The 26,066-nt window shown below is 54.1% G+C and overlaps 1 protein-coding gene and 1 pseudogene across 2 annotated transcripts in view; both read right to left on the reverse strand.

The window, feature by feature from the left end:
- Window positions 1-73: 73 nt before the first annotated feature.
- On the reverse strand, window positions 74-156 carry LOC120098740 (U4 spliceosomal RNA; annotated as a pseudogene).
- Window positions 157-1,009: 853 nt separating this feature from the next.
- Fbxo31 (F-box protein 31) overlaps window positions 1,010-26,066 on the reverse strand; it is a 31,238-nt gene continuing 6,181 nt past the window's right edge. Inside the window, exons 2-10 of one of the 2 annotated variants that reach the window (NM_001414926.1) lie at window positions 18,588-18,659; window positions 16,750-16,836; window positions 12,716-12,792; window positions 12,148-12,315; window positions 10,873-10,947; window positions 7,428-7,537; window positions 6,657-6,810; window positions 5,538-5,884; window positions 1,010-4,309 (exon numbers count right to left, since the gene is read on the reverse strand). In NM_001414926.1, coding sequence (NP_001401855.1) covers window positions 4,087-4,309; window positions 5,538-5,884; window positions 6,657-6,810; window positions 7,428-7,537; window positions 10,873-10,947; window positions 12,148-12,315; window positions 12,716-12,792; window positions 16,750-16,836; window positions 18,588-18,659 — 1,313 coding nt within the window. In that variant the 3' untranslated portion in view covers window positions 1,010-4,086. The remainder of the gene's footprint in view (window positions 4,310-5,537; window positions 5,885-6,656; window positions 6,811-7,427; window positions 7,538-10,872; window positions 10,948-12,147; window positions 12,316-12,715; window positions 12,793-16,749; window positions 16,837-18,587; window positions 18,660-26,066) is intronic. The other variant, NM_001044259.3, reaches the window with a different exon arrangement.

A 26,066-nucleotide genomic window follows, 5' to 3' on the forward strand; every position in this document is an offset into this window, starting at 1 on the left:
GGGGTGCTGGATGGGGACAAGGACACAAGCCAACACTTTCTTGGGCACTAAGGAGTCACCTTGATCCCTCCTCAACATTTGGGAAAAGTTTTCAATTAGCAATAATAGTGCCTTGGATAAACTTCATTGGCTACGATACTGCAACTGCGCAAAGCTCTCATCCACACTGGGAAAAGCTGAAGGTTCTCTTTGGATCATACAAGGAATGGAGAGATTAGCTCTGCAGCTAAGAGTATGGCAGCTCTTGCAAAGGACCCGAATTTGGGTGCATCTGGAACTCCAGTGCCAGGGAATCTGACATCTTTTGAATTCTCCAGGCACTGGGCATATGTATATGATGCACACGTGCAAGCAAACATACATATAACATGTTAGGGGTGTATGTGGGGTGTGTGTGTGTGTGTGTGTGTGTGTGTGTGTGTGTGTGTGTAGTATGTGGTGTGTAGTGTATGTGTGTGTATATGTATGTGTGTATATGTGTATGTGTATGTACATGTATGTATGTGTGTATGTGTGGTGTGTGGGTGTGGTATGTGTGGTGTGTGTATGTGTGGTGTGTAGATGTGTGGGTGTAGTATGTGTGGTGTGTGTGGTGTGTATATGTGTGGTGTGTGGGTGTGTGGGTGTGGTATGTGTGGTGTATGGGTGTGTGGGTGTGTGGATGTGGTATGTGTGTGTGATGTGTTTGTGTGTGTGGTGTGTGTGTATATGTGTGTATGTGTGTGTATGTGTGTATATGTGTGTGTAGTGTGTGGTGTGTATGTGTGTGTATGTGTGTGTGTGTAGTGTGTGTGGTATGTATGTGTGTAGTGTGTGTGGTATGTATGTGTGTATATGTGTACATGTATGTGTGTATGTGTATATGTATATGTATGTGTGTATATGTGTGGTGTGTGTATGTGTGTATGTGTGTGTGCGCGCGTGTGTGTGTGTGAGACACACAGCCCCAGCCACGCATGCTGGGGACCCTATCTTCATCTTAAGAACATCAGAGAAACAAACCAACAACAAGGCTTCAAAAACAGGTTTACTGAGAACTGAAAGGAGAACCACACACGTCCTGGCGAGAGACACAGGTGACGTCAGGCACCAGGCAAACAGCAGCTACAGTTCCAGGGTCCTTCCCTGACCCTTGGGCAAAGCAGAGCTGACCTGAGAGAGCTTCTAAGAGCCACCCTCTTAAGGGGTTGGGGATTTAGCTCAGTGGTAGAGCGTTTGCCTAGGAAGCGCAAGGCCCTGGGTTCGGTCCCCAGCTCCGAAAAAAAGAACCAAAAAAAAAAAAAAAAAAAAAAAGAGCCACCCTCTGTCCAGAGTTGGGGGGTGGGAGGGCATGCTCCAGACAAACCCCATTCTCCCAACAGGCTCCCGAGCACAAGAAACAGGTTAGAAGAGCACATCTTGTCACTTCGTGCTGGTCTCCGTGCAAACGGAGGATCCAGCCACAGAGAAGCACCCAGCAGGTTCCTTCAGTGTCACTACCCCAGCATTAAACCCTTCTTGGGAGCTAGGCCGGGGGCTGCGACCGCCAGTGCCTCACAGAGTTCTAAACCGTGCCCTACTCCCACCCCATTTACAGTTTCTCCAGGGAGCTAGTCCACTCTCCCCCAGAACCAGACTTGGTCTTCCACAGCCAATGGGAGATGGTGACCTGGGGAGGTGGACCAGGTGAGGGTTACACAGGACACTTCCCCGTCAGGACAAAGGCGGGGAGCAGCGCAAGGGGTGCTGCACAGGCAGCTGTTCCGCCCAGCATCCCATTACAGGCCAAGTGCTTGGTGCTGTCTGCACCCCACTGTCTTGAGAAAAAGACAGTCCCAAACTAGGAAGTGTAGCTGTCCTGGGGTTCACGAAGTCCTGACAGCTGAGCGGGATAGGTCCGCGCCACTAATGGCCACAGGTACCGAAAGGTGAACATACACAAAGGCGGTACACCATTCACAGCGAGCCGGGCAGAGAGAACCGCTGGAGGGCTGGGGTAGGAGTCCCAGCTGGCCAGGCCACAGCATGCTCAGCTCCAAGTTCTCAGTGGAGGAAGAAGGCTAACAGGCGAGTGTACCACCACATGATGTGAGGGGGGCCTGACTGGTACAGCATCTGGACAGAAGCCACTGCCAAGCCCCCAGGTAGACATGCGGGGACAGGGAGGTCCCAAGGGGAAATATAAGAAATGTGCAGTGGGAACGGCCCAGAGTCTGAACTCACAACACAAGGAGCCAGACAGCTGATCTCTAAGGGACACAAGGTGAGTCGGGACCAAGACATGGAGTCCAGCTCTCCCACCACTGACAGACCGTTGATGTCTGAGGTCTGGGTAACAGCAGCCAATGGCCTGACGCGGCCAGGCCTAAACAAATCAGGACATAAACAGACATCAGCGATCACTCAAAAGAATTCAGTCCCCGCTAGAAACTTCCTGAGGCTTGCCTCTGACCTTACCCACACCATCTCCGCACACAGGGCAGGCCGAGTGTGCAAAGCCACAAGGCGCCTTCTCTCCAAAAATCCATGGGCTAGCTATGCAGCCTGAGGAGCAAAATGAGGACCAACCAACGGTGCTGACCTGGTGAGGCCCAGGGACAATGACGTCCACTTGCCTCAGTGGAGTAACAGGACCTAGCTGTTCTCTACACGAGGCCGCACTACATCCAACGGCGATGTTGGCCCTCATCAACCTGCGGCAAACGGGCCCCGTGTTTAGGAAAGCCGGTGTGTGTTTGGCTAATACGGAGTGACTGCCCTGACTTAACTGGCAGCGGCCGAGGACACTTAAGAAAACCCTGAACTAGATGGAGCCTCCCCAAAGCAAGGCTCCGCTTCTGAGTAACACATACTTTTGCTTTTCCCCAGTGACACCTGACGAGAGCCACCTGCGTGCCCAACTGCCTGGACTCCACTGGCCCTGTGGCTTCAGTCACACTCACCACTGTCCAAAGCCTCTCCTGACTAACAGGGGAAGTAACACAAGGCCTGGAGCCCAATTCTACAAAAGAAACTAGAAGTCAGGACCTGTCCTGGCAGCTCACAGCAGGTCTGTTACATACAGCTCCTGACAAATCCTAAAGCTTCCTACACCACACCACCTTTCCTGAGTCTACCAGCCCTTCCAGCTATCAGAATATAGCCATCCTCACATGCCTGTCATCTTCCTAAGGTCCCTCACCAGTAGGATGAGTTCTTAAAACCAGGGCTTGCCGAAGCCACAGAGGATGAACAGCCATAGGGAAAGGGCAGCCTAGAAGCCTGCTAACACTGGAAGCGCTGGCAGACACTCCGAAAGGTCTGAGCTCTTAGCCTCTGCCCTTAGAAGACACTAATGCTGGGCTCAGGTTTCCCAAACACAGATGCTAGCATGGCCCAGCCCTCAGGGTCTGCGAACAGGTAAGCCCTCAGTCAGTAATGCTCTGAATTAATAATGCACACAGAAGTGCAACCGTCTACAGGACTGTCTCTCATTCACCTCCGAAGGGCTTCACAGCGTCCTCCGCTGACACCGTCAACACTGTGGAAGGCACCAGCACAGCTATGAAAGAAAAGCATCAGGAACATGGTGTCCAGCAGGGCAGGCCCTCCAGATAAACACAGAGAGAGGACCAAGGGAGAGCATGTGGCTGCTGGGGACAAGCAAGTAGCTGGCCTCACAGCCTGGCTCTACTGCTAGCGGAGGTGTGGCCCAGAGACCACTAGGGGCCAGAGTAGAGACTCCCTTGCAGTCCTTGGTGGCCCCTAGCAACCAGAACCAGGTCATGGTCGAATGCCCTCGTAAAATCTAAGCAAGCCAGTGAGGAGATGGAAACCCATCAGGGTCCCTGAGCCCGACGCCACCATCCCACGCATCCGTTTGATTCTCTGTGCCACAGGCACCAACCATTCAGATTCATCCTTGCTCAACTCCGTTTATTTTCCCACAGTGCTTCACGTTCACCTTCATAGCTACCAACAAATCAAATGTACAAGAGTATGTTACACACTATACAAGGGCGTCTCAGGGCGACCAGGACCCCGGTGAGGAGGTGTGCGTTCATTTCTAAAGTGCATGCTTCCCCCACCCGGGCGCCGGCGCGGCCTCTCCGCCCGCCCACGAGGAGGTCAGGAGGTGAGAGACTGGATGTTCCTGAGCATCTCATCGAAGGCCTGTGGCGATGGTGCGTCGGCGTTCTGGAAGGTGGCCTGGACTCGGCTGTACAGACTGAAGGACTTCAGTTCCAGCCAGAGAAACCCAAAGCGGTCCTCATCGAACAGGACGAAGACGCCGGGGGTACGCTCGGGGCTCGTAAAGCCATGGCCAGCGATGAGGCCTGTGCCATAGAAACTACAGAGAAGAGAGAGAGCGCCATCAGAAGGGGCCCAGACAGACAGTGCAAGCCCACACCGTACAGGGAATACGCAGTGCACACATCCACAGTGCACGCAGCCATTTCTATAGCTCCCAGCCACACCACAGCAATTCGCAGGTAGGCAGCACCCCAGGAGGGCCTCACCTTACAGGGTCAGGGTTAGGCTCCAAGTTCCTGACTGAATTCGCTAACAAGCACACGGGAGCCCTGGACACAGGTCAGGGCCCTGAGCCACTTAGGTAGTCTGTGCACAGAGCCCAAGGGTTGCCTATCTGTGGCCGAGAAGATAATTGTGGCAACTGAGGTAGGCGTGACAGGCAGGCCCACCAGGGACACTCCCAGGACCCTCCCTGCACCCAGTCACGTATTCATCTATGCAGGACAGCCTGAATGTCAAAGGGAATGGCCAACATAGGCTGAAGGCAGTGGCCAGGGCTAAAGAGGCGAAGGTCAAAAGGGCATGAGCTGGCGCTCCGTATGTCTGGTTGCCCTCCACATGCAGGGGTGGACAGGGGAGGCAGATGGCACCTCTCCCTCAGCAGCCCCATGAACCAAACCCACCAGTGTGAGATGTGTACAGTGACGCCACCCACGGGACACCCAGGCACACTGTAGCACTGGAACCCTCCCCTGCTCCCCTTACTTGCCACATCTGTAGGGCAGTTTCCTTGTCTCTCTCTCTCACCTGGCTAACCAGGTGAGTTATCTGCCGAAGCTTTGCCATCTGCGCCACCTGAAGTGGCCAGTGTCCTGGAACTCCTGGAAATCCCACTGTAGGTCCATCTAGGACCGGGTGTTGTGTTTGGTCTGCAATGGTGTGTGCCCCGCCCCACCCACAGGCTCAGGGTTCGAATGCTGCTGGTACTGCTCTGGAAGACCGGAGCCCTTGGCAGGTGGGGCTGTGCAGCAGGAAGGCATTCACTGGGGACAGCCTCTCACGTGTTAGCTGCATCTGCCGCACACTTAAGGCAGGAGCACAGTCCAGCCCCCACCACCACCACAAAGAGCTGAAACCATGAGCCCAAAACAGACCTTGAGGCAGTGAGGTGGCCCAGTGGGTTAGGGTAACAGCTCTGTGACCTGCCGGCCGCCCTGAAACCAGGCCATGCATGCGCCCTCCTCCCTCCAGGGATCCCTCCACCCTCCTGGGAGTGCTGGAAACTGTGCTGGCTTAGAGCTGGTCCCCGCCCCCAGGGTCCTCACCATAACCGGCAGGTGCGGGGGTAATCCTCATTCCTCGAGCTGACACCCGCAGGAAGCACAAACGGCTGTCCCTGCCCAGACGTGGATGACTGCTCAGCGGCCTCAGCTCCAGGGCCGGCCTCTTTGCTGGCCTTAGCAGGTGGCCCTTCAGGGTCCTTGACTGCAGGCTCCCGGTGTGGAGCGGGGCCCTCGCCAGCCTCCTGCTCCTGCCGCACCTGCTCCCGGACCTCCAGGACGATCCTGGAGAGCTCATTGAAGTTTCGGAGGTTCTCCACGTCTGGCAGCTGGATGCGGCGCTGCAGGTCAATCTCCACAGTCTGCTGCCCCGCGGGGATGTTGGGGTCGCCCTGTGGAAAGGGCATTTGGCAAGAGTCAGGAGGGCCGGGAGACCACAGAGGCCCCCGTGGAGCATGCTCAGGTAGCAGCATCTCACAAGACACGAGAGTCTGAAGACTCTCTCCAGCTCCCAGGACTGGCCAGTGAGTGACAGGGGCGGCCGGCTGGAGCGCAGGCGCACACAGGTGCTCCTGTGCCTAGAGGCCCCCATTTGTGAAGTATGTGGGCCTCCCAGGGCCTGGCTGTTAGCAGCCCGGATGCTCAGCCCGTGCTGGTGGGGTGCTAAAACCCCAAGGGAGGGGCTAGGGGCTGTGCGGCCGCCACACAGCTGAGATCCTGATCTGGATCCTACCAGCATTGCGTGTGGAGGCTCTCCCAGAGCAGAGGGACGTGAAGCCCCGACAGAGACCTAAGACCCTCCTCTCAGAACTCAGTGATGGGAATATGGTGGCAAAGAGGCCTTGGCAAGGAGCAGCCACCTGTGTAGCCAGATACCCAGAGCTCGGAAGAGGGGCTTTATCTGAGGCTCGAGCCCAGCCCAGCCCGCAACAGTAGCCACACCATGAGACACTGCACAAGGGCGTTTGCCAGCCTTGGGCCCCTTAACCCATCCGCAGCTCAGCAGAATCTAGGAAGTCTGGGATATCGGCGCTGGAGAGGGCCTAAAAACCAGCACGCCCAGCAGGACAGGGTGGCTATCCGCTGAAGCCTGTGCCTTTGGAGCACGGTGGACTCATGCCTGCCCACCCACCGGGTGGCCACCGAGGGACTGGGATGGCTCACCGTGATCTTGGTGCCCCTGGCACGAGAGCCGTGGAAGCTAAGCATCACGATTTCCAGCCCATGGCTGCCGTAGGTGCCCTTAAAGAGGCCAGGCTTGATGAGGTCATCGGGGTGGCTGGGAGGGAGGTAGATCCGCCGGTAGGTCAGGCAGTTGCTGTGCGGGGAGGCAGAAGCAGCAAGGGGCTCAACCTGGCTGCACAGGCATCTTCCATGGCTGAGCAGGACTTGGCTAAACCGCTTGCCCCAGACCTTGGGCACAGCCCTCCCACACCCATGTGCATCCCCAGGGCCTAGGAGGGCAAGCCCATGAGCGCAGCACGGCTCAGCATGACCCTCAGAAACAGAGCCCGTTCCCATGGCACTGAGGGGGCACGGCTAGGCATGAAGCCAGAGGCTAAGAAGAGGGACACTTGGCTTCAGCACACACTGGCCACTTGATGGCTGTGCTGGGTGACAACTACCACAAGACAACTACCACAGCAGGGGTGAGAGATGGGGCTGTGCACACAGCACCCACAAAGGGGACCCACACCCACAAAACCCACACTTTCAGAAAGGGGGGACTAAGTCCACAGTACCCACACAGGAAAGGAAGAACGGCATCCAAAAAAGGGGCACAACTGTGTTCATGGTACCCAGAGAGGGGAAAACTGTATTCATAGTTCACATCACCCGGAGAATGGGGACAGCATGGTCCCATAGCCAGGCGTCACTCTCCCACAGAGAGGGGCTGTACTCACAGCTACAGTGAGGTGACCACTTGGCACTCACTCGTACTGACTGGTGTAGATGAACTTCATCAGAATCAGCTCCTGCATGTGCTCGTGGAAGATGTCTTCCAGCGTGCGGCCCCACTCCTCCCTCAGCCACGTCCGAAACTCCTTCAGAGAACAAGGGCATGGGAGTCACCAAGATGAAGGGCAGAGGTTGCTGTGCGGCGCTGAACAGACAAACACTTCCAAGCTGAACGAGCTTCCGGGTGGGCAGGCGTGAGCAGGAGCTGTGAGCCCTTGGGGTTTGGGTCTGAGGGCGGCCCAGCTGGGAAAAACCAGTCCCCCCACCAGGGCGCACAGCCTCAGACTCCCAAGAGGGCTTCTGTCAGGCAAGGCCAGGGCCAGAACCTCTGTCCCAGGCTGCAGCAAGTTGGCCTTGCTATGCCCATGTGGGAAGCAGTGATCCACACTGATCCAGCTCCACCCTGCACAGCCTAGGAGACCTCAGGTACCTGGAAGAGCTCAGGCACAGCAGGGCCCTGCCAACCTAGCCAGTGGGGCCAACCCAGCCAGTGGGGCCAACCCAGCCAGTGGGGCCAATGTCTGGGGCTGCCAATGAGGAACATAGTGGGACCTAGCCTGACAGATGGGTGGATCCTCCTTTCCCACAGCACTTACGAAGCCTGCTGAGCCCATTCAAGGAATATATATAGAGGAAGGGCCTTCGTGAACGCTGCATATGTGAGACACAGTAACTCATGTGTCCTATGCTGTCATGTCCTCAAAGTCCTGCTCACTCTGGACAGCCTCTGATCATGGAGAACAGGTTAATCTACTGATCAGGAACCCAGGAGCCATTGTGGGGGCCCAAAGGAAGCCAGAGAGAGTGCAGAGCAGAACGGGACACAAAATCTTGCAGATTTCTGTTTCCAGGAGCCTGAGAACACAGTGTGTACAGGGCCCACTACTGTGCGAGCCACAGAATGACCGGCGCTGGCTCAAGAAAGGGCATGAAGGGCTACAACCACATGAGTGCTCCACTCCGTAAAGACAAAGATCCTCTGCAAACTGACATGGAGGTCCAACGCCTCACACACACGCTCACCACACACCACATGGAGGAGAGCCCATGCTGGAATGCAGAGTCCAGACGTACGGGTGAAATGGGAAGACGCCACGAGCTCTCTCTACCAACCAGACGCGGTCAGACAGCCACGACGGGAGGACCAGCGGGTGGGTCCCTGGAGCCATAAGACGGACAAAACCAAGACCCGGCCCACTTTCAGCAAGGGTGCCCAAGCCCTGACTGAAGAGAGTCTCCAACCAACAGAGCCATCCCTTACTCACACAACACACACAGCCCACAGACATGACCATGAAGCAAAATCTTTTCTACCCCAATACTGAGGGGAGGAGTCAAGGCACTAACAGGAGACCACCACACCTCTGCTTAAAGGGGGAAGGGAAGGCAGTCTGCAAACTGGAGATGAGGCTTTATAAAACACAGAGTGACCCAAAAGAAAAATGTTTTTTTGTTTTAAAATTAGGCTCCAGGGGCTGGAGAGATGGCTCAGTGGTTAAGAGCACTGACTGCTCTTCTAAAGGTCCTGAGTTCAAATCCCAGCAACCACGTGGTGGCTCACAACCATCTGTAATGGGATCAGATGTCCTCTTCTGGTGTGTGACAGAGTGTGTGTGTGTGTATGTATGTATATATATATATATATATACATATATATATATATATATACACACACACACACATATACACACACACATATATATGGCTCACACACATACATATATACACACACACATATATAATCTTTAAAATAAATCTTTAAAAATAAATAAAATAAAATTAGGCTCTACTTATAAACCCCTCATGCTAACAAGATGGTTCAGTGGCTAAGAGTACTGCTCTTCAGATGACCTGAGTTCCATTCCCAGCATCCACATCTAGCAGCTCACAATGACCGTAACTCCAGCTCCAGGTGATTGGACTCCTCTGACAAATACTCACACAAACACACACACACACACACACACACACACACACACACACACGTATGGACGCATGCAAACACACGCGCACACACACACACATGCACACACACAATTTTAAAAAGGCAGAGGCAGGCATATCATCTGTCCTGGGGTCCAGCCTGATCTACACAGTCAGCTCCAGGACAGCAGCCAAGCCGGCCTAGTGAACTCCACCCCACCCTCAAAATTAGACCTTTCCCAACAGTGGCTGTTCTTGTGGAAGAACACAAGAGCATGTTTTTATTTTAAAAGAACATATTTTTATAAGACTCAAATAGGTAACAGGTGAAATGAAACCAATTGAGAGGGAGAAAGGAAGACTTCAGCATCACGCCGCCAAGCTAACTGGAGCTAACATCACCGGGAGGCTGCCCTGGGGGCGGGTATGTCATTAGGAAGTCTCCAGCAGACCCCTCAGAGTCAAGGTCTGAAGCATTGTAATCACCAGGGCGAGTCCCAGCTACATGAGGACAGCATCCTGGCCTGGAACCCAGCTCAGGAGTGACTTTCATGTCCATCCAGGGGACACACTGTGCCTGGCACTGGGCAACCACCATCATGCACTCCCTACAACCCTGGGAGACGGCCAGTGGTGAGGACAGGGCTGTGCTTCCTCTCCCCCCAACTTACTCCTAAGCAGACACCCAGTCCCCATGAAGTACCCGCTCCTCATTTCAGCCAGGAGCATGCTTCGTGTCAAAGCCCGACAGCCAGGAAGAATCCTCTATCACACCAGGCATCTCCGGAAACTGAGCCCAGGGCCTCCGTCTGAGGTCTAACAGCCGAGGGCCACGAAGGAAAGCCATGAGAACCTCACAGGGCACCAAGTGGAGACTGCAGGAAACCTAAGTTAAACGGCAGTGTCAGAGCCGGGACTCTGCCAGTGCAAGCGTTGTTCACCAGGACACTCCTGTGGGTCTCTCTACAGGCCCTGGAAACTGAGAACGTCGCTACAATGGGGCCATCATACGCAGCTCCCACAGACACCCACACTCGACAATTCCAAGTTCTTCTTCAGATGCTCACAAATCAGACCTCAAAGGCAACGTACTTGTGCAAATGGCCGGAGGCTCAGCACACCCTCATCCACTGTGCTGTCCTGTCCTTTCTAGGCCACCCAGGCCACCAGGTCCCCTGAGTGAAGAGAGCAGCTCTGAACACCCCTCAGAGGCCCCTGACTGCACATGGAGAAGCAGCTTCCCGAAGTTGGAGTGGGAAGGCCCCCAGCGGACAGTGCGGGAAAGCACAGTGCACAACGTCAGCCTGGTCGGAGAACTTAAGTGGTGGACGTTTCTGTAAGGTGGACGGCAGGCACACTGCAGAGACAGAGTTGGGGAGACAGTGCAGCGACTCCAAACGCTGGGCCCTCACAGGAGGCCAGGCCGGTGCCCATAAGAAAAGACAACCAGTCACGCAAATGTCTTTCCCCATCCTCCCTCCCAGACTCCGGGACTCACCTCCTGCCTCCCACCAGACATCCTGTGGTGATCTGTCTGGTTACACTTGGTGGAGAACTCATCCCTCTTCACAATCTTCAGTATGACCATGGAGGGAAAAGGACCAGAAGGAACAATGAGTCCCAGTGTCCACCAAACCCACTGAGACCCAAACGTGCCCAGTCTGGTGGTGCAGGCCTGCAATTCCAGCTACCTGGTGAGCCTCCCAGGACACCCCAGGTTCTGCCTGAGTAAGAGGGTGAACTCCAGGCCAGGCTAGGCAACCCAGTGAACTGCCTCAAAATAAAAGGAGGGCTGGGATACAGAACTCGGCCTCAGTGTTGACAGCACTGACATGCTTGTGGTGACCTGTAAGGACCTGAGTGGTAGTGTGGGGACGCAGGCTTGTGATCTCAGAGCTGGGGAAGTAAAGATGGGCAGATTCCTACGGCTCACTGGCCAGCCTAGCCTAACTGGCCAGCCCAGGTCACAGCAAGAGACCCCAACTCAGGACACAAGAGGATCATGGGTAACAAAGAACACCTGAGGCTGGCCCCACCTCCACGTGGATGCACACACAAACCCGCAAGTATCCAGACACAGGTGAATACATGCACACCTGCATCTTCAAGCAAGCATGCTCACACAGTGAATGCTCGCCCACAGGCACCCTCACAGGTGGGGGCACGCACACCTGCCCGCCCAAATAAATTTTTTTTTCTTTTTTCTTTTTTTTGGAGCTGGGGACTAAACCCAGGGCCTTGCGCTTGCTAGGCAAGCGCTCTACCACTGAGCTAAATCCCCAACCCCAATAAATTTTTTAAGGGGCCAGTAAGATGGCTTGGAAGGTTGAGGCACTTGTCACAATCAACCAAGCCTGAAGATGTGAATTTGATCCCCAAACCTGTCCAGCCAACGGGAAGGAAAGAAGCTACCCTGAGGGGAGAGCAGCAAAGCTCCGAGAGAGAGAGAGAGAGACAGAGAGACAGAGAGACAGAGAGAGAGAGAGAGACAGAGAGACAGAGAGACAGAGACAGAGACAGAGACAATGTTCCCGTGGGCTCTGGCAAACCCCATTTTCACACAGCCTCACACAGTGTGGGGAAGACCCTTCCTCCACCCCACTGAGCTGGACAACCCACAGCCTGCAGCCACAGGATCATGGGAGAGCTGTGACAGGCTGCTGCTGACGGTGCCTGGCACCCAGCAGGATGGCACTAGGGCTGTGACAGCCAAAGGGAGGCAGCCCTTCACCACACATGCACGTCACGCCACAGCGACCCAGCTTTCCTCTACCTGGATATGGCCATTGTGGGGCCCTTTGTGGCCGTACATACACTCCACCGTGGCCGACTTCCTCTCCATCAGATGGATCCTAAATAGGGGCTTGAATCGCATGGGGTCGCCAACGTGGGGGTCATGAGGAGGCAGGTACATCCACCCGATGATGAAGAGTCCATCCACCTGCAGCAGGGAGACAGCTGTCAGGTCAGGAAGGGTGCTCTCTCAGTCAACAAGTGTACATCAAAGCCTGTGTCCTCACACATGAGCCTGCAGCTTCTTCATACAGGAGCTGAGGGCCCCGTGGCTCTTAAACAGACCAGGGGCACAGACAGAAGCCCAGAAGCCTGCTTACAATAAATCTCTGTTCACTTGGAAAGTAATATCTGGCCCTGAAAGGAAACCCTGTCTCCACTGTGGGCACTTCCTTCCTACATAAGAACCACCTCGAGGGGTTGGGTATTTAGCTCAGTGGTAGAGCACTTGCCTAGCAAGCGCAAGGCCCTGGGTTCGGTCCCCAGCTCCAAAAAAAAAGAAAAAGAAAAAAAAAAAAAAAAAGAACCACCGTGAGGTTCCCACTCACCACGACGTTCAGCAATCCTCCATACGGCCCAATATCTGGCTGCCACAGCCCCAAAATGTGTCTGTACCGGTGAAGCACTGTTGGGAGAGGAGGGACACAGTTACCCAGCATGCTCCTGGGGCAGAGGAAACACTTCCACCATGAGCCTGACAGTCCAGCCTGTGCCTGTCACCACGGCCACTGTTTCTGTTTACAGAGTGGCAGATAGGTGAAGCAGGGTGCTCCTGAAGGCCGTGGGGTCACAGACAGGGGCTGAGCACAGCTCACACTCAGGTTAACGAGGCAGGACCACAGAGGGATAGGGACCAGAGGCCTAGGCGTGGGATTCAGGCAGAAGGACAGCACAGCCTTTGGAGACCCTTAAAGAACTGCCACCATCACCCCCAGGTCCAGCCAAAGACCATCACAGGGGTTCTAAAGACAAGGCGTGGGTCACCGGCTCAGGCACAGGCTCTCAGACTTTTAGACACAGTGAAACAGCCGTGACTGATGCTCACACCTGAGCTACTGACAAGCAGCTCGGGGACACGCACAGAACTCACACAGACGACAGCGTAGGGGAGGGCCAGGTGCAAGGAACGCTAATGTGGACATCTTACTCTGAATGCATCAGACACCAGTCACTTTCTCACAGCTCCAGTAAGTGTGGAGCTGGTTTAGCCTGTGATGCCACCAGCCGTTTCCAAAGAACTACAAGGACACACACACACACTGTAGGTGCACTGACCTCAGGGACCACAGCTTCTTAATGCCAGCAATTCCGGTTGAAAAATAATGTAAAAGAGAAACACTGGCGAAATCACCCATCTCAGAATCATTTGAGGAAAAAAAAAAAAACTGCAATCACAAACATTAGTGACTGAGTGTTTCGGGAAGAGGGATGACCTGTAGTGGACGACTCCATCTGGTGAGGCATTAAGTTACCCATAAACCCTGGGAGGAAGAAGCCAGCCCCCTCCCTTCAGCTCACACCAGTGAGAGAGCTAGACACCCAGACAAGAAACAAGCCGCTTCTCCCAGCAGTCAGTCTATAGCCTACAAAGTCCACTGAACCAACCTGCCTCCCAGGGCAAGTCCTGTGCTGTCCAGAGTGTCAGCCCGGGCTCACCCGGAACAAGGCCAGTTCAGCAATATTCAGAAAACCAGCACAACTCCAAAACACGGCTCCCACCCGTGATGGAAAAGACATGAGTTGGGCTGGAGGGATGGCTCAGTGGCTAAGAGCACTGACTGCTCTTCCAGAGGTCCTGAGTTCAATTCCCAGTAACCACATGGTGGCTCACAGCCATCTGTAATGAAATCCAGTGCCCTCTTTCTGGTGTGTCTGAAGATGGTTACAGTGTGCTCACGTTTAAAAAAAAAAAAAAGAACTGAGTGAGCTGTCTTCAGGTCTCTCTGCAGACCCTGGGCGAGCCTGGGAGTGGCCCCACGCTTCCCTCCTGTCCAAAGGAAAAATGTAACCAATAGTCCTGCCTTGTCCTAGTCACTGAGTGGCAGCCAGCAGTCCGTGGTGCACAGAGAGCTCACCCTGAGCGTCTGCAGGCGGCAGTGTTAGTGGCTCCTTGGGGGAGGGGAGGGTCTGGAGCTCTGTAGGGGATTCCCACCACACTCCAATGGGCAGCCCAGGGATCTCCGGGGCCATCACGTCCCATTACCGAGTCCCTCCCTGTCCTCCGTCCGGCCCCTGCCTCAGACCTCTGGAGCATCATCTGACACCCACAGTCACCCCAAGTGACCACAAGGAAGGACAGACAACAGCTCCATCCAAAGATAGAGGTGTCCCTGAATACTCTATTACACCGCCATTCCACAGACCTGTCCTACCCTGAGTCTGCCTGGGACACTCCTAACCTCAGGGCACGTCTCAGTTCTTTTCAACCCATCCAGCTCAGAGGTCTGGGGCCCATAGGCCTGTACGCACAAGTCCCACCTCAGGCAGCAGCCCCTGTGTGTGATGAGAACCCAGGTAGGGCCAGGTCCCAAAGCCTTCCTGTGGCAGGCTGGTGAGAGAGCTCACTGAAAGCCCAGATGCTGTGATGTGCCTGGAAGCCAGAGGTGAGAGGGCAAAGGTCAGGTGTGGGCCTTGTTTTCTTCTTTTCTGGCACGCCATGGGCTACCAGAGGCTCACCACCAGGGATGCCCCTACCACGTGCTTCGTGACTCAAATGTACTCAAACCTTGGCTGGACAGCCACTGCCACCCTGCCACTGACAAGTAACAGGGCCCGCCAAACAGGAGGCTGAAAATCCAGGCACTCGGCACACCTCCCAGTAATGAGGGAGAAGGCTCTACGATCTTCACAGACCCCTGAGAGGGCTGGGTGTCCAGGCAGTTCCAGAAGAATCCCGTGTGGCCCTGCGTGGGGCCCATTGTTCATGGGGCTGGCAGGACCTGCTGCTCTCTGCTCAGAAGGGAGAGCTGCTGCGCCCAGGACACGGTGTTCTAGAAACCCTGCCCAACACCGTGTAGGAAGTGCTCCACTCTGCAAACCACCAGCACTCCCAAGCTCAAGCCATGCCCGGGTCTTCCCGTACCCTGTCATGACCTTGGCAGTCAGTCCATCTGTGTGCCAGCCAGTGTAAGCAAAGGTGCGTGTTAGCAGTTACTCAGAGTGCCCACACACCGCCCTGGAGCACACCAGACAAAGGCAACATGTCACAAAGCTGGGACTGTCCCCATGGGGAGCTGAAACCTGGTGTCCAGACCTTGACAGCGCTCTGGGAAATGTCACGAGTTTGTCATTGCTTTTGTTGGACAGATAGGAAAAGGTCACTCACAACTTGTTTGTTTGGGGGTTGTGGGAAACAGGACTCGTCTCACACTTACGATATAGCCAAAGCCGGCCTTGAACGCAATTCTCCTGCCTCCACCAAGAGCTGGGACGGCAGGCAAGGCCATTCCAGCTCTGATCTTTCTTAACAGCTGAAATCCTCTCTCCCATCCTCACGGCATCAAAGAAAGCCTCTCACTGTCAGAGAGGGAAGGCAGGTGGCTTTTTAAAACTCCATTATTTTTTTACTTGTTTGTGTGCACACACGCCACAATCGGAACCTGGAGGGGACATGACTGGATGGAGTCAGTTCAGGTAACCAAGTGAGTGCAGCGTGGTCATCCACCCCTCATCTGACAGGGGGATGGGGAGGGGAGGCACGGCACACCACACAGGAATTTTCTGTGCGCTCACATAATGAACTGGCAAATGTAGAGATTGGTTTACATTTCTTCTGGGGGTCTTTTCTTGGGGGGGGGTAGATCTTTTTTTGTTTTTGACGGTAGTTCTACTCTATTCCTCAAGCTATCCCAGAACTCACAGCAATCCTCCTGCCTCAGCCTCTTGAGTGCTAGGCTGACAGGCACGTGGCACTGAACCCAGTCACGTGTCCTTTTAAATGGAGGAGCCTTAGAGGCCTCTGCACGGCCTTCTGCTCTCTGCTCTACCTGACTTTTACAGCAAATGCGCTGTGGTGAGAGAGAGAGCACCTTGCAGGTGATGTATGGATGCATCACCTGTCAATCAAAAACCCTACGGCCTAAGGCTTAGGCGGGAAATAAAACTGGAACATCCGGGAGGCAGAAAGGATTCTGGGATAGAGCCAGGCTGAGGAGATTTGTCCTGGAAGATGTGAAGAGACAGACACGCAGTACCTGAGCACAGGTAACCGGCCTCATGACAGAACACAGATCAAAATAAATGGGTTACCCTAAGTTATGATTCTAGTCACAGAAAAGCCTAGCTCTATGCCAAGGTATTTGAAAATATACTTTGAGTCTGGGTCTTATTTCTGGGAGCATGGGGCTGGGGGGCAGAAAGAGCCAGGCCTAACTTCTACAGTGTTGCCCAAGATCCTAGAAGCTACTGTGGAAACGCAGCCCACACACAGAGAGCCTAGGCTACCACTCAGCACGACCACCACAGCTGCAGCAGAGTAAAGAAAAGGCTGGGGACAGCACCTCCCAGGGCTGGGAAGCGAGCTTGCGCACGCTCGCCCATGCAGCGACAGCAGCAGCCATGGCGCAGGGCGTGAGGTACGTACGGCAGGTGTACACATCTCTGTACTCCATGTGTTCGTAATCAGGAAGAATTTTCATGAAGCGTCCTGACTTCACACGAGGGTTTATACCTGAATGGACACAGCAGGAAAGGCTGAGGGTCCCCTCACGTGTGAGCGGTTGCCATGTGACCCGCTGTCCTTGTCCTCCTCCTACTTCTGGGGTCAGCCTGCGCCGGACTGACCAAGGTGGCTGCAGAGCACACTGTGGGGCAAGTCTCCCTGTTTACTGCAGCCATAAACTCAGGTGGCCGCTGGGGCTCCCTCATTCCCTTGTCACAGCTCGCTGGGATCCAGAAGTAGGAAGGCAGTGTGGCTGACAGGCCCCTAGGGTCCTGCAGGGTTCTGTCCCTCCAGAGCCACGGCCTCATGATGTCTATTTTAAGGCATCACAGCTGTCACTGCTGACTTCAGATTGGCCGGCTCACCCACCTGTTCAGGGACTAAGGCTGACTCTCCTCGGCCATCAGTCCCAGGTTTAAGAGTGTTTGCAGACTTTCAAAATCTCAGCTCCCATACTTCAACGAGACTCACCACTGAGGTATGCTCTGGCCAATGCAAAACAAACACCCAGGTGCTAAGAAGCAGGTTCTGCAGCCGCAGCAGTCACAGAGCCAAACACAGAACTCCACTGCCCTCACCGGTCTGCCTCTACCACACGACACCGTCCCCAGGCACTGTAACCAGGGCGGTTCTCCCACAGGACGGAGGTGCACTATCCGTGTGTACTCCGTGAGCTGTCGCAGGACACCTGGCCAATGTCCACAGCTATGTCCCTGTGAGGACGAGGCTGCTGGCGCTCCTAAGGGGCAAGCTGTGCTGTTGGCTTGTAATGACAAGGGTCAGGCAGCCACCTGACCACAGGGTGGGACAATATGAGCCCCACAGGTTCTGGAGAGAGGCTAACAGGGACAAGGATTCTGAGTGCTTGGAGGACAAGACTCTGGGAAGTGAAGGAGCTAACGGGAACCAAGACCAGGGTTGACGATCACAGAAGAGGGAATGGGAACTGCAGAAGGATGGGGAGGGTAAGCAGAGGCAGCCACTCTGTGAACTGAGGGAGCTGATGGGAGAATTCAACCAACTTCTCCATTCCTGCAGGCCCAGCTCAACTCCAGAAGGTGGGCGTGTTCCTACCCAGCCCACACTCTCAGCTCGTCTCTGTAACAGGGGCCGGCTGCCAGTGGGCAGGAGTTACAGCACAGCAGACAACTGTTCACACTGACACAGAACCGCAAATGCTCCCAGCAGGATATAAATGTTTGGGGTAATGGATACGCCGTTCACCCTGACCTGGTCAGTGTACGTTGTGTACGTGTACTGAGGTTGTTGTGTCCCACAGATTCACACAATTGTCATATATGTTACAACAGAATATATGGGCTGGGATGTGGGTCACAAAGAGAGCATTTGCCTAGCACCGAATCCCCGGCAGCACCCAAGTAAAACAGAGGTTAAATAGAAATGCAGGCCCTGGATGCCTTTAACCATTATGAACTTAAAAGGAGCTGGAGAGATGGCTCAGTGGTTAAGAGCACTGACTGCTCTTCCAGAGGTCCTGAGTTCAATTCCCAGCAACCACATGGTGGCTCACACCCATCTTGTAATGGGACCCGATGCCCTCTTCTGGCACACAGGTGTACTTGCAGATACTCATATATTAAATTAAAAAGACAAACAAACAAACAAACTTTAAAGAATGAACTTGAAAGGAGTGTGTCCAGGACAGCAGCAAGCATCAGCCTCACCGACAGTCATGGCTGCTGCCACCTGCTGAGCCCTGGTACTAAGGCAAGGGTGCAGAAGACAGAGGACGGACTCACGCTTGGCATAGACGTCCCGGCAAGACACGCCTGTGATCTCCAGCTTCCGCAGGTTCTCACAAACGCCATACTCTGCAACAAGAAACACACTAGATGTACAACCAAGAAGTCACAAAGCAGCAGAGATGACGACTGTGACAGGTGGGGGACTCGCCGGGCTGACACACCCTCATCAGTAGGAGTCTGCCTCCACTGTGTGACCTCTCCGCTGGCTCACAAATGATGCCCCTACTGGGCTTCAGTGAGGGCCGCCCACCGCTCCCGTGCGCTCTGCTGTGGTCCAGCAACCTAACTGTACAATGAGATGAGGACTCGGAACTCTGGAGACGGTGCCCATTCACACCTTTATGAGGTCTGCGACACTGGTGTTAGGTCCCAGATGGCCAGAGGCCTACTTAATACCTAGTATGGCTGGACCTGTCCTTACCACAGACTCTGGAGAGCAGCCCCCAATGTCCCTCGTCCCACTGAGGGAAGTGCAAGTGGAATGCACTGTCCTTTCTGTCAGGGGGTTACAAAGGTCGTCCCATCTTCAGGGAACTCTGTAAAGAGGTATCTGGCAGAAATCCCTCCCCAGTCTGCACTTTGATCAAAGCAGAGCCAAGGCTGCAGAAGGGCCAGGGAAGGGTGTTCTGCTAATAGATGTCCCTTTAAGTTAGCCAATGGTGTGAGAGGGTGAGGCCGAGCTCTGACCACTCAGAGTGAGAGGTAGGATCTTTCTTTGACTTAGGAATAAAAGCCAAGTGCTACCTACAAACACTTCTGCAGAAGGGAATCTTCGTCCATCTCTGGGTACTTTGCACAATATGGTGATTTTCTTGACACTGAAGACCCATTTCTAACACCACATCCACACAAAGGCGCTTAGCACCCTCTTACCTCCTCCACCACCCCCAGCGGTCACCAACCCCCTGGTGCGTGTCACCTTCATCCAGTCACAGCCCCACCCCACACCCAACACACCTCAACCAAGTGCCAGCCAGCCCCCGGCCCCGGGTCTCAGGTTGGGGGAAAGGGGGACAACCAGCAGTTAACTGAAACAGCCCTCACCACTGAGCAGGCTCCATCCACAGTGCCATCCCAAGGGTGAGCCAGGACCCTCGGCCAGGACATCTTGGAAAACCCAAGTCCTCTCTGTTAGCACTGAGGCACAGAGGTCATGTGACCGGAACAAAGGACCATGAGCCAACAGTGGGACCCAGGACCAAAGCGAAGCCGGTGCCCCTTAGTAGTGAGCACAGGGTATAAGAAAGCCATGGAGGGCTGGAGAGATGGCTCAGTGGTTAAGAGCATTGTCTGCTCTTCCAGAGGTCCTGAGTTCAAATCCCAGCAACCACATGGGGGCTCACAACCCTCTGTAATGGGATCTGATGCCCTCTTCTGGTATGTTTGTGGACAGCTATAGTGTACTCATAAAAATAAATCTTTAAAAAAAAAAAAAAAAAAAAAGAAAGCCATGGACCCCGGAGACAGCTCTTGAGAGCTCACACTTCCAGTGTCCCGCCACAGGCAGGTTCATAGCACAACCTTATCAGATGTTCACAGTGACCTACCTCCCTGTCAGGACTCCAGCCTTGCCTTGAGGCAGGAAACTGGCTGCCTAGAACAGGAAGTGGTACAGTGGTGCACCGGAAAGGGGTCTCCAATACCAAACTCTCAGTTCTGAAATCCCGAGACTGGTCTTTCCCCCTCGGTCACAGATGCCCCTAGCCCCATGCTCTGGATGGAGGGATCCTGCTGGGACTCATGGGCTGTCTGAGGCTTGCATCCAGGAGGTTCTCTGGGCAGCTCTGGCGGAGACAGGGGCTCCACAAGCTTCCTCCCTCCACCCCAGGTCCCAGAGTGCAATACCACTAAGCATCCTCTCTCAGCTGTGTCTGGCCGTCCCCTCCAGGGGGAAGATTCAGGCAAGGTCCCAGCACTGGAGGGCGTGTGTGTGAATAAACTTGGAGACTGAGTCACACGGGGGTCACAGTCTGGCTCCAAAGCCACTCACCTTGGCACATGCCACCGGTGAGCTCATCTCTCCAGCACAGCACAGGGATTGGGCCGCTGTCTGTAAGGCCCGGCCTACTCAGCAGTTCCAACTGGAGGGAAGGATGCTTGTAGACCAATGTACAGGAGAGGCAGGAAGTGGCCCTGGGTCAGCAGGGTCAGGACATGGGCATCTCAGCCGTGTGTCTCTGGCTCACCACCTTCCGGACAGCCATCCTACCTCCACAGCCCAATTACAACCTCAGATGTGCTGAGCCAGCAGTCTACCCTTGTGATTGATTGCTGCAGCTGAGTGATTCCTGTTAAGTCAGCTGAGGAGGGAGGGACTGAGACGAAGGTTTCGACGTGGGTCCAGAGAAACCTGGAACTTGACTGCCTTGGAGGCGTCCTTGCCAACCGTGCCAGGAAGAACCGGAACTGACTACCAGACACAGCTGTGCTGGGTCTCGCTGCAAAGCAGGTTCGCACAGTGCGGGCAGCGCCAGTTCTTCACGCTGTCTAACCTGAGCCCCTGAAGCTGCCTGGGCTCAGTTCCTCAGGCCTACAACTTATCTGTAGGAACTGCCTTCCAAAGCCGGAGAGCTCCAATGTCCAAGCTACCCTATATGGGGTAACCACAGGCTGGGGGACATTTAGATGCCCACCTGATTATCACAGAGAAACACTATGTGACTCAGCCCTTTGTAAAGAAACGCCAACAGATTTGATCCAGGCACCAGCCAAACCTCAAAGAGGAAATCTGATCACTACCAACCATGATTTAAGTTTGCGAACTAAACGTAGGAAATCGTTATTGTGGGATGGCAGCAAGACTGTCCTATAAGATTGTGAAGCTCACAGTAATAGTTGAATACCCCTGGGAAAACGACACGAAAGACCTTTCTGCCAATCACCACTAAGCCAGAGCCCCAGGACACCAAACACTGTGACATTTGTTTTACTTTGTCCTTTATTTCTGTGAGATAGCCTCACTCTGTAGTAGACCAGGGCAGCCCCAGACACTTACATCCAGCTCTCTGCTTTTTACTGGTGCTTTCTTTACTCTCAAAAAAGTGTAATTTGTGCTAGGGATGTAGCTCAGTTAGAGGAGCCTGGCATATCCAAGGCCCAGGATTCAATTCCCAGCAGGGCACAAACCAAGCGATGTAGCTATCCCAGCACTTGGAAGACAAAGGCAAAAGGATCAGAAGTTCAAAGTCATCCTGAGCTGCATGCACATGGAGTCAGGGGCCAGCCTGGGCTAAAGAGTGAATTCCAAGCTAGCCTGGGCCACAGTATAAGATGTCTCAAAAATAAAAAGAAGCTAGGCTGAAACAGGAAAGTAGCCATCCCTAACTCAGCAAAAGCTGTAAGGGTAAAAATAACTGCCCATGCAGCCATCCCCCAAGCCTGGGGCAGCCAGACTGGGGGGTTGGGGTCCTGACCAATGGTGGTGGCTGTAGGGACTGGGAGTGGGTTCTGAGGCACACCACGCAGCGAGCAGGGCTGGATCAGAGCAGCATTTAGCAGCATGTGGGTCAGCTGGAGCATATCTAGACGAGAGGGCAGCACGCAGGCGGCCTGATGAATGCTCCCGGGTCTGCCCACCGCAGCGTTGCCTGGGTGACGTCATCTCGCGTGTTCTGAAGTTCTGAGCATGAGCAGCTGCCCCTCAGTAACACTGACTCTCAGACTGGGCCGAGCGTGGTCAAGCCCAGGCGAAGGCTACAACCAGAGCTCCCCATCCACCTTCAGAGACCCCAGGTCTGCTCCAGAGACCAGCGGGCTGGGACTGCTTTCCTCCTGCACCATCTGACTGATGCAGTTCCGCACCGTGCTCCCATCACAAGCAGTCTCTTCGTTCACGTCACTGAAGAGCAGTGACTCAGTCTGATTCTTCCACAGCCTAACCGCGTCAGAACTGAGAGCTGCCGGTCTGTGCTGCGCTACTGGAAGGCACTGAGCCACTGTGGGTTTTTCCTTCTTACCCACCGTCAGTGAAAAAGCGGAGTCATTCTGACCCCACCGCTCCTCCTGTCCACAGAGGGCGAAGAACAACCAATCCCACATCCTGGCACTGTTGTGCAACCTGCCCACAAATCATCAAAACAAGATGCCCTTAGCTTAGCTCCCGTACCAGACCCTGGACAGCAGCTAGGTGGTCCCCTCTCCCGCTTCCAGAAAAGCTAACAAGCGCTCGCTGTCGTTCTGAGTCAAGCTCAGCCAAGAGGGCTGAAGGTAGCACGCCAACCTGGTTTGGGTTTTTGTTTTTGCACGGAGCTAGGGATGGAACCCTGAGCCATCCCAGCCCCGTGCACAGTGCTCCTTAAGGAATGTATTTAGCACTGCAGGTTGGTGGTTTCTCTCGCTGTAGTGAAGTGGTATAAGTAATTCTCTTTGAGCAGCGCCTACCCCACAAATGGCAGCACAGCAAGGGACAAACCCCGAGAGGGTGTGTGCATGAGCGGAGAGCAGGCAAACTACAAACCTGCAGTGTGGCGGGCCCACAGGAAATTCAACTTAGACTCACCCTGGCCCAGCACTCTGCAGCCAGGCTCAGGCCCGGGGAACTGACAGCAGGATCTCCAGAGATGCCATGTTCCTTGTGTATATGCCCCTCACAGCAGCAGAACACTGAGGATCTGGATCTGTGAGAGGTCGGTAAATCCTGGCACAGACATGCAGAGAAATTTCTCTGACCTACACTACGTGGACAGTCTTTGAGGACCTGACACCGTGTAAACCGATGGGCTACAAACACCATGAGATTCTGCTTCTGAACCCTGGAGCATCACTTTCATAGACACGAGCAAAATGAGGGGGGGCTGCGGGGGCAACACTGAACACTCCCCCCCCACTGCCTGTGGTTTGCATTTGCTCCGCCCAGGGAGTGGCACTATTAGGAGGTGTGGCCTTGTTGGGGTGGGCGTGACCTTGTTGGGGTGGGTGTGGCCTTTGGGGTGGGTGTGTCTCTGTGGGCCTAGGCTTTAAGACCCTCCTCCTAGCTGCCTGGAAACCAGTATTCTGCTAGCAGCCTTCAGATGAAGATGTAGAACTCTCAGCTCCTCCTCAACCATACCTTCCCAGATGCTACCATGTTTCCGACAAAAGGCAACACAGCAAGAGACAAACCCTGGGAGGGTGTGTGCATGAGCTCTGGACTGAACCTCTGAACCTGTAAGCCAGTCCCCCATTAAATGTCCTTATAAGAGTTGCCTTGGTCATGGTGTCTGCTCACAGCAGTTAAACCCTAAGACACTGCCTCAGTTTGCAGGGACAGTTCTGGGGAGGACAAGCTGACAAATGTACTTCAAGGATGGGCCTGCCATCCCGGAACTGAGCGCAGACACCCAAGGGAAACTGGACTTAGAGATGAACATGTGTGGGTTTCTGGAGGCATGGCCTTACAATCAGCAGACTGGCCTCAAACCTCCGTCCCCTTAGCGTTCTGATCTCAAGAAGGTGCCTCCATGCCCAAGCTGTTACGTATATTTTTACTCCAATAAATAAAAAGCAAAGCAAAATAAAACCTGTCAGTTCACTTCAAATACTACAGAAAGTTTAAATGGTTAAAAAAAAATAGGGCTGGAGAGATGGCTCAGTGGTTAGGAGCACTGACTGCTCTTCCAGAGGTCCTGAGTTCAAATCCCAGCAACCACATGGTGGCTCACAACCATCGATAATGGGCTCCGATGCCCTCTTCTGGTGTGTGTTGGAAGACAGCTGCAATGTACTCATATAAATAAAATAAATAAATCTTTAAAAAAAGAAAAAGAAAAATTAAAAAAAAACAAAAACAAAAAGGCCAGGCAGTGGTGGCGCACACCTTTAATCCCAGTACTGTGGAGGCAGAGGCAGTCAGAGCTCTGTGAGTTCAAGGCCAGCCTGGTCTACAGAGCTAGGTCCAGGACAGCCAGGAATACACAAAAGAGAAGGCAGGCCAGGCCAGGTGTGATGGTGAACACCTTTGATCCCAGCCCTTGGGACAGAGACCAGAGAACAGAGCTCTATGAGCTTGAGGCCGGGGACAACCAGAAACACATGGCTGAGCCCTATTGGGGGGTGGGGGTAGGGACAGGAAAGAAAAGAGTTGCTAGGCAGGGAGCCAGTGGGTGGGAGAGCACCCTCACAGAAGCAGGGGTGGGGGGAAGGGATAGCGGGTTTCTGGAGGGGAAACTGGGAAAGGGGATAGCATTTGAAATGTAAATAAAAATATCCAATTTAAAAAAAAAAAGAAAAGAAAAGAGAGATGCTAGCACTGCTGTAATCCTAGTATGTTGGCTCTGAGGCAGGAGGATAACCTACAGATCCGAGGTCAACATACGGCTACATAGTGACTTAAGCAAGCCTGGGTTCGCCTACAAGAAAAAAGGGAGATACATCAAAGGGGGCTAGAGGTGTTAAGGGGGAAAAAGATTCCTCATATTTTAACAGGTGTGGCTGCTCACACCTTGGATTCCAGTACTCGGAAGACAGGGGCAAGTGACCCCTGTGAGTTCCAGGCCAGCCTGGTCTACAGAGCGAGTTCCAGGCCAGCCAGGACTACAGGCAATTCACTGGGTTCCACCCGTCACGGTTCTATCGCAGGGCTGTAGCCTCGGGTCACAGACTTCCACCCAGTAAGGCCAGCCTGCAACACAGCTGCTGGCTGCAGATGGCCCCATCTTGCAGCCACTGGGGACTTAGTGTCACTGTCCCCAAATGTCTCTCTCCCTTGATGTGTGTCCCAGAGGAAGTCCCACACAGACAGCAGAGTTGGCCCTGGGCACAGACAAGGGGCCAGCAAGTGAAACTGGACACCCACAAGGGCCTCAGGGGCAGATTCGTAGTCTAGTCACAGGACCAGGCCATGAGCTTGGTGATGACAGATGAACTCTGGACACTCAGGTCACCCCTCCACCCATGCACACGTGGTTTCAGATTCAGGCACAGACGCCTGTCTGTCCAGGCGGGCCCTGGACTCAGCCACTGCGGTGTGGTGACTGCAGGAAACACCTGTCTGCCCAACCCCCCTTTTTAGATTCATTTATTTTAATGTGTACAGTGTCTTGCCTGCATGTAGATCTGTGCACCATGACTGTGCCTGATGAGACCACACATTGGATCCCCTGAGACAGGAGCCGCTGAAGGTGGTGAGGCACCACGCGGGCACTGAGAATCAAGCCTGGGTTCTCAGCAAGAGCGAGCACTGCTCTTAGCTGTTAGGCCAGCTCTTGTTTCTTTTTTAAAACGTTTATTCATCTGCTTTTATGTCATGTTTACCAGTGTTTTGTTTGCTTGCATGTATGTGCATCATAAGCATGCAGTACAATGTGGGGGCCAGAAGAGGACACTGATCCCCTGGAACCGGGGTTACAGTTGGTTGTGCAGACCATGTGACAACAAGGAATTGAACCCAGAGCCTCTGGAAGAGCAGGCAGTTCTCTAACCACTGCGCCATCTCCCCATCCTGGACACTCAATCTCAGACACACCAGCTGAGATGCACGCATGATCGATATGGCGC

The sequence above is a fragment of the Rattus norvegicus genome, chromosome 19 (genome assembly GCF_036323735.1).
Source record: "Rattus norvegicus strain BN/NHsdMcwi chromosome 19, GRCr8, whole genome shotgun sequence".
Taxonomy (NCBI): Eukaryota; Metazoa; Chordata; class Mammalia; order Rodentia; family Muridae; genus Rattus; species Rattus norvegicus.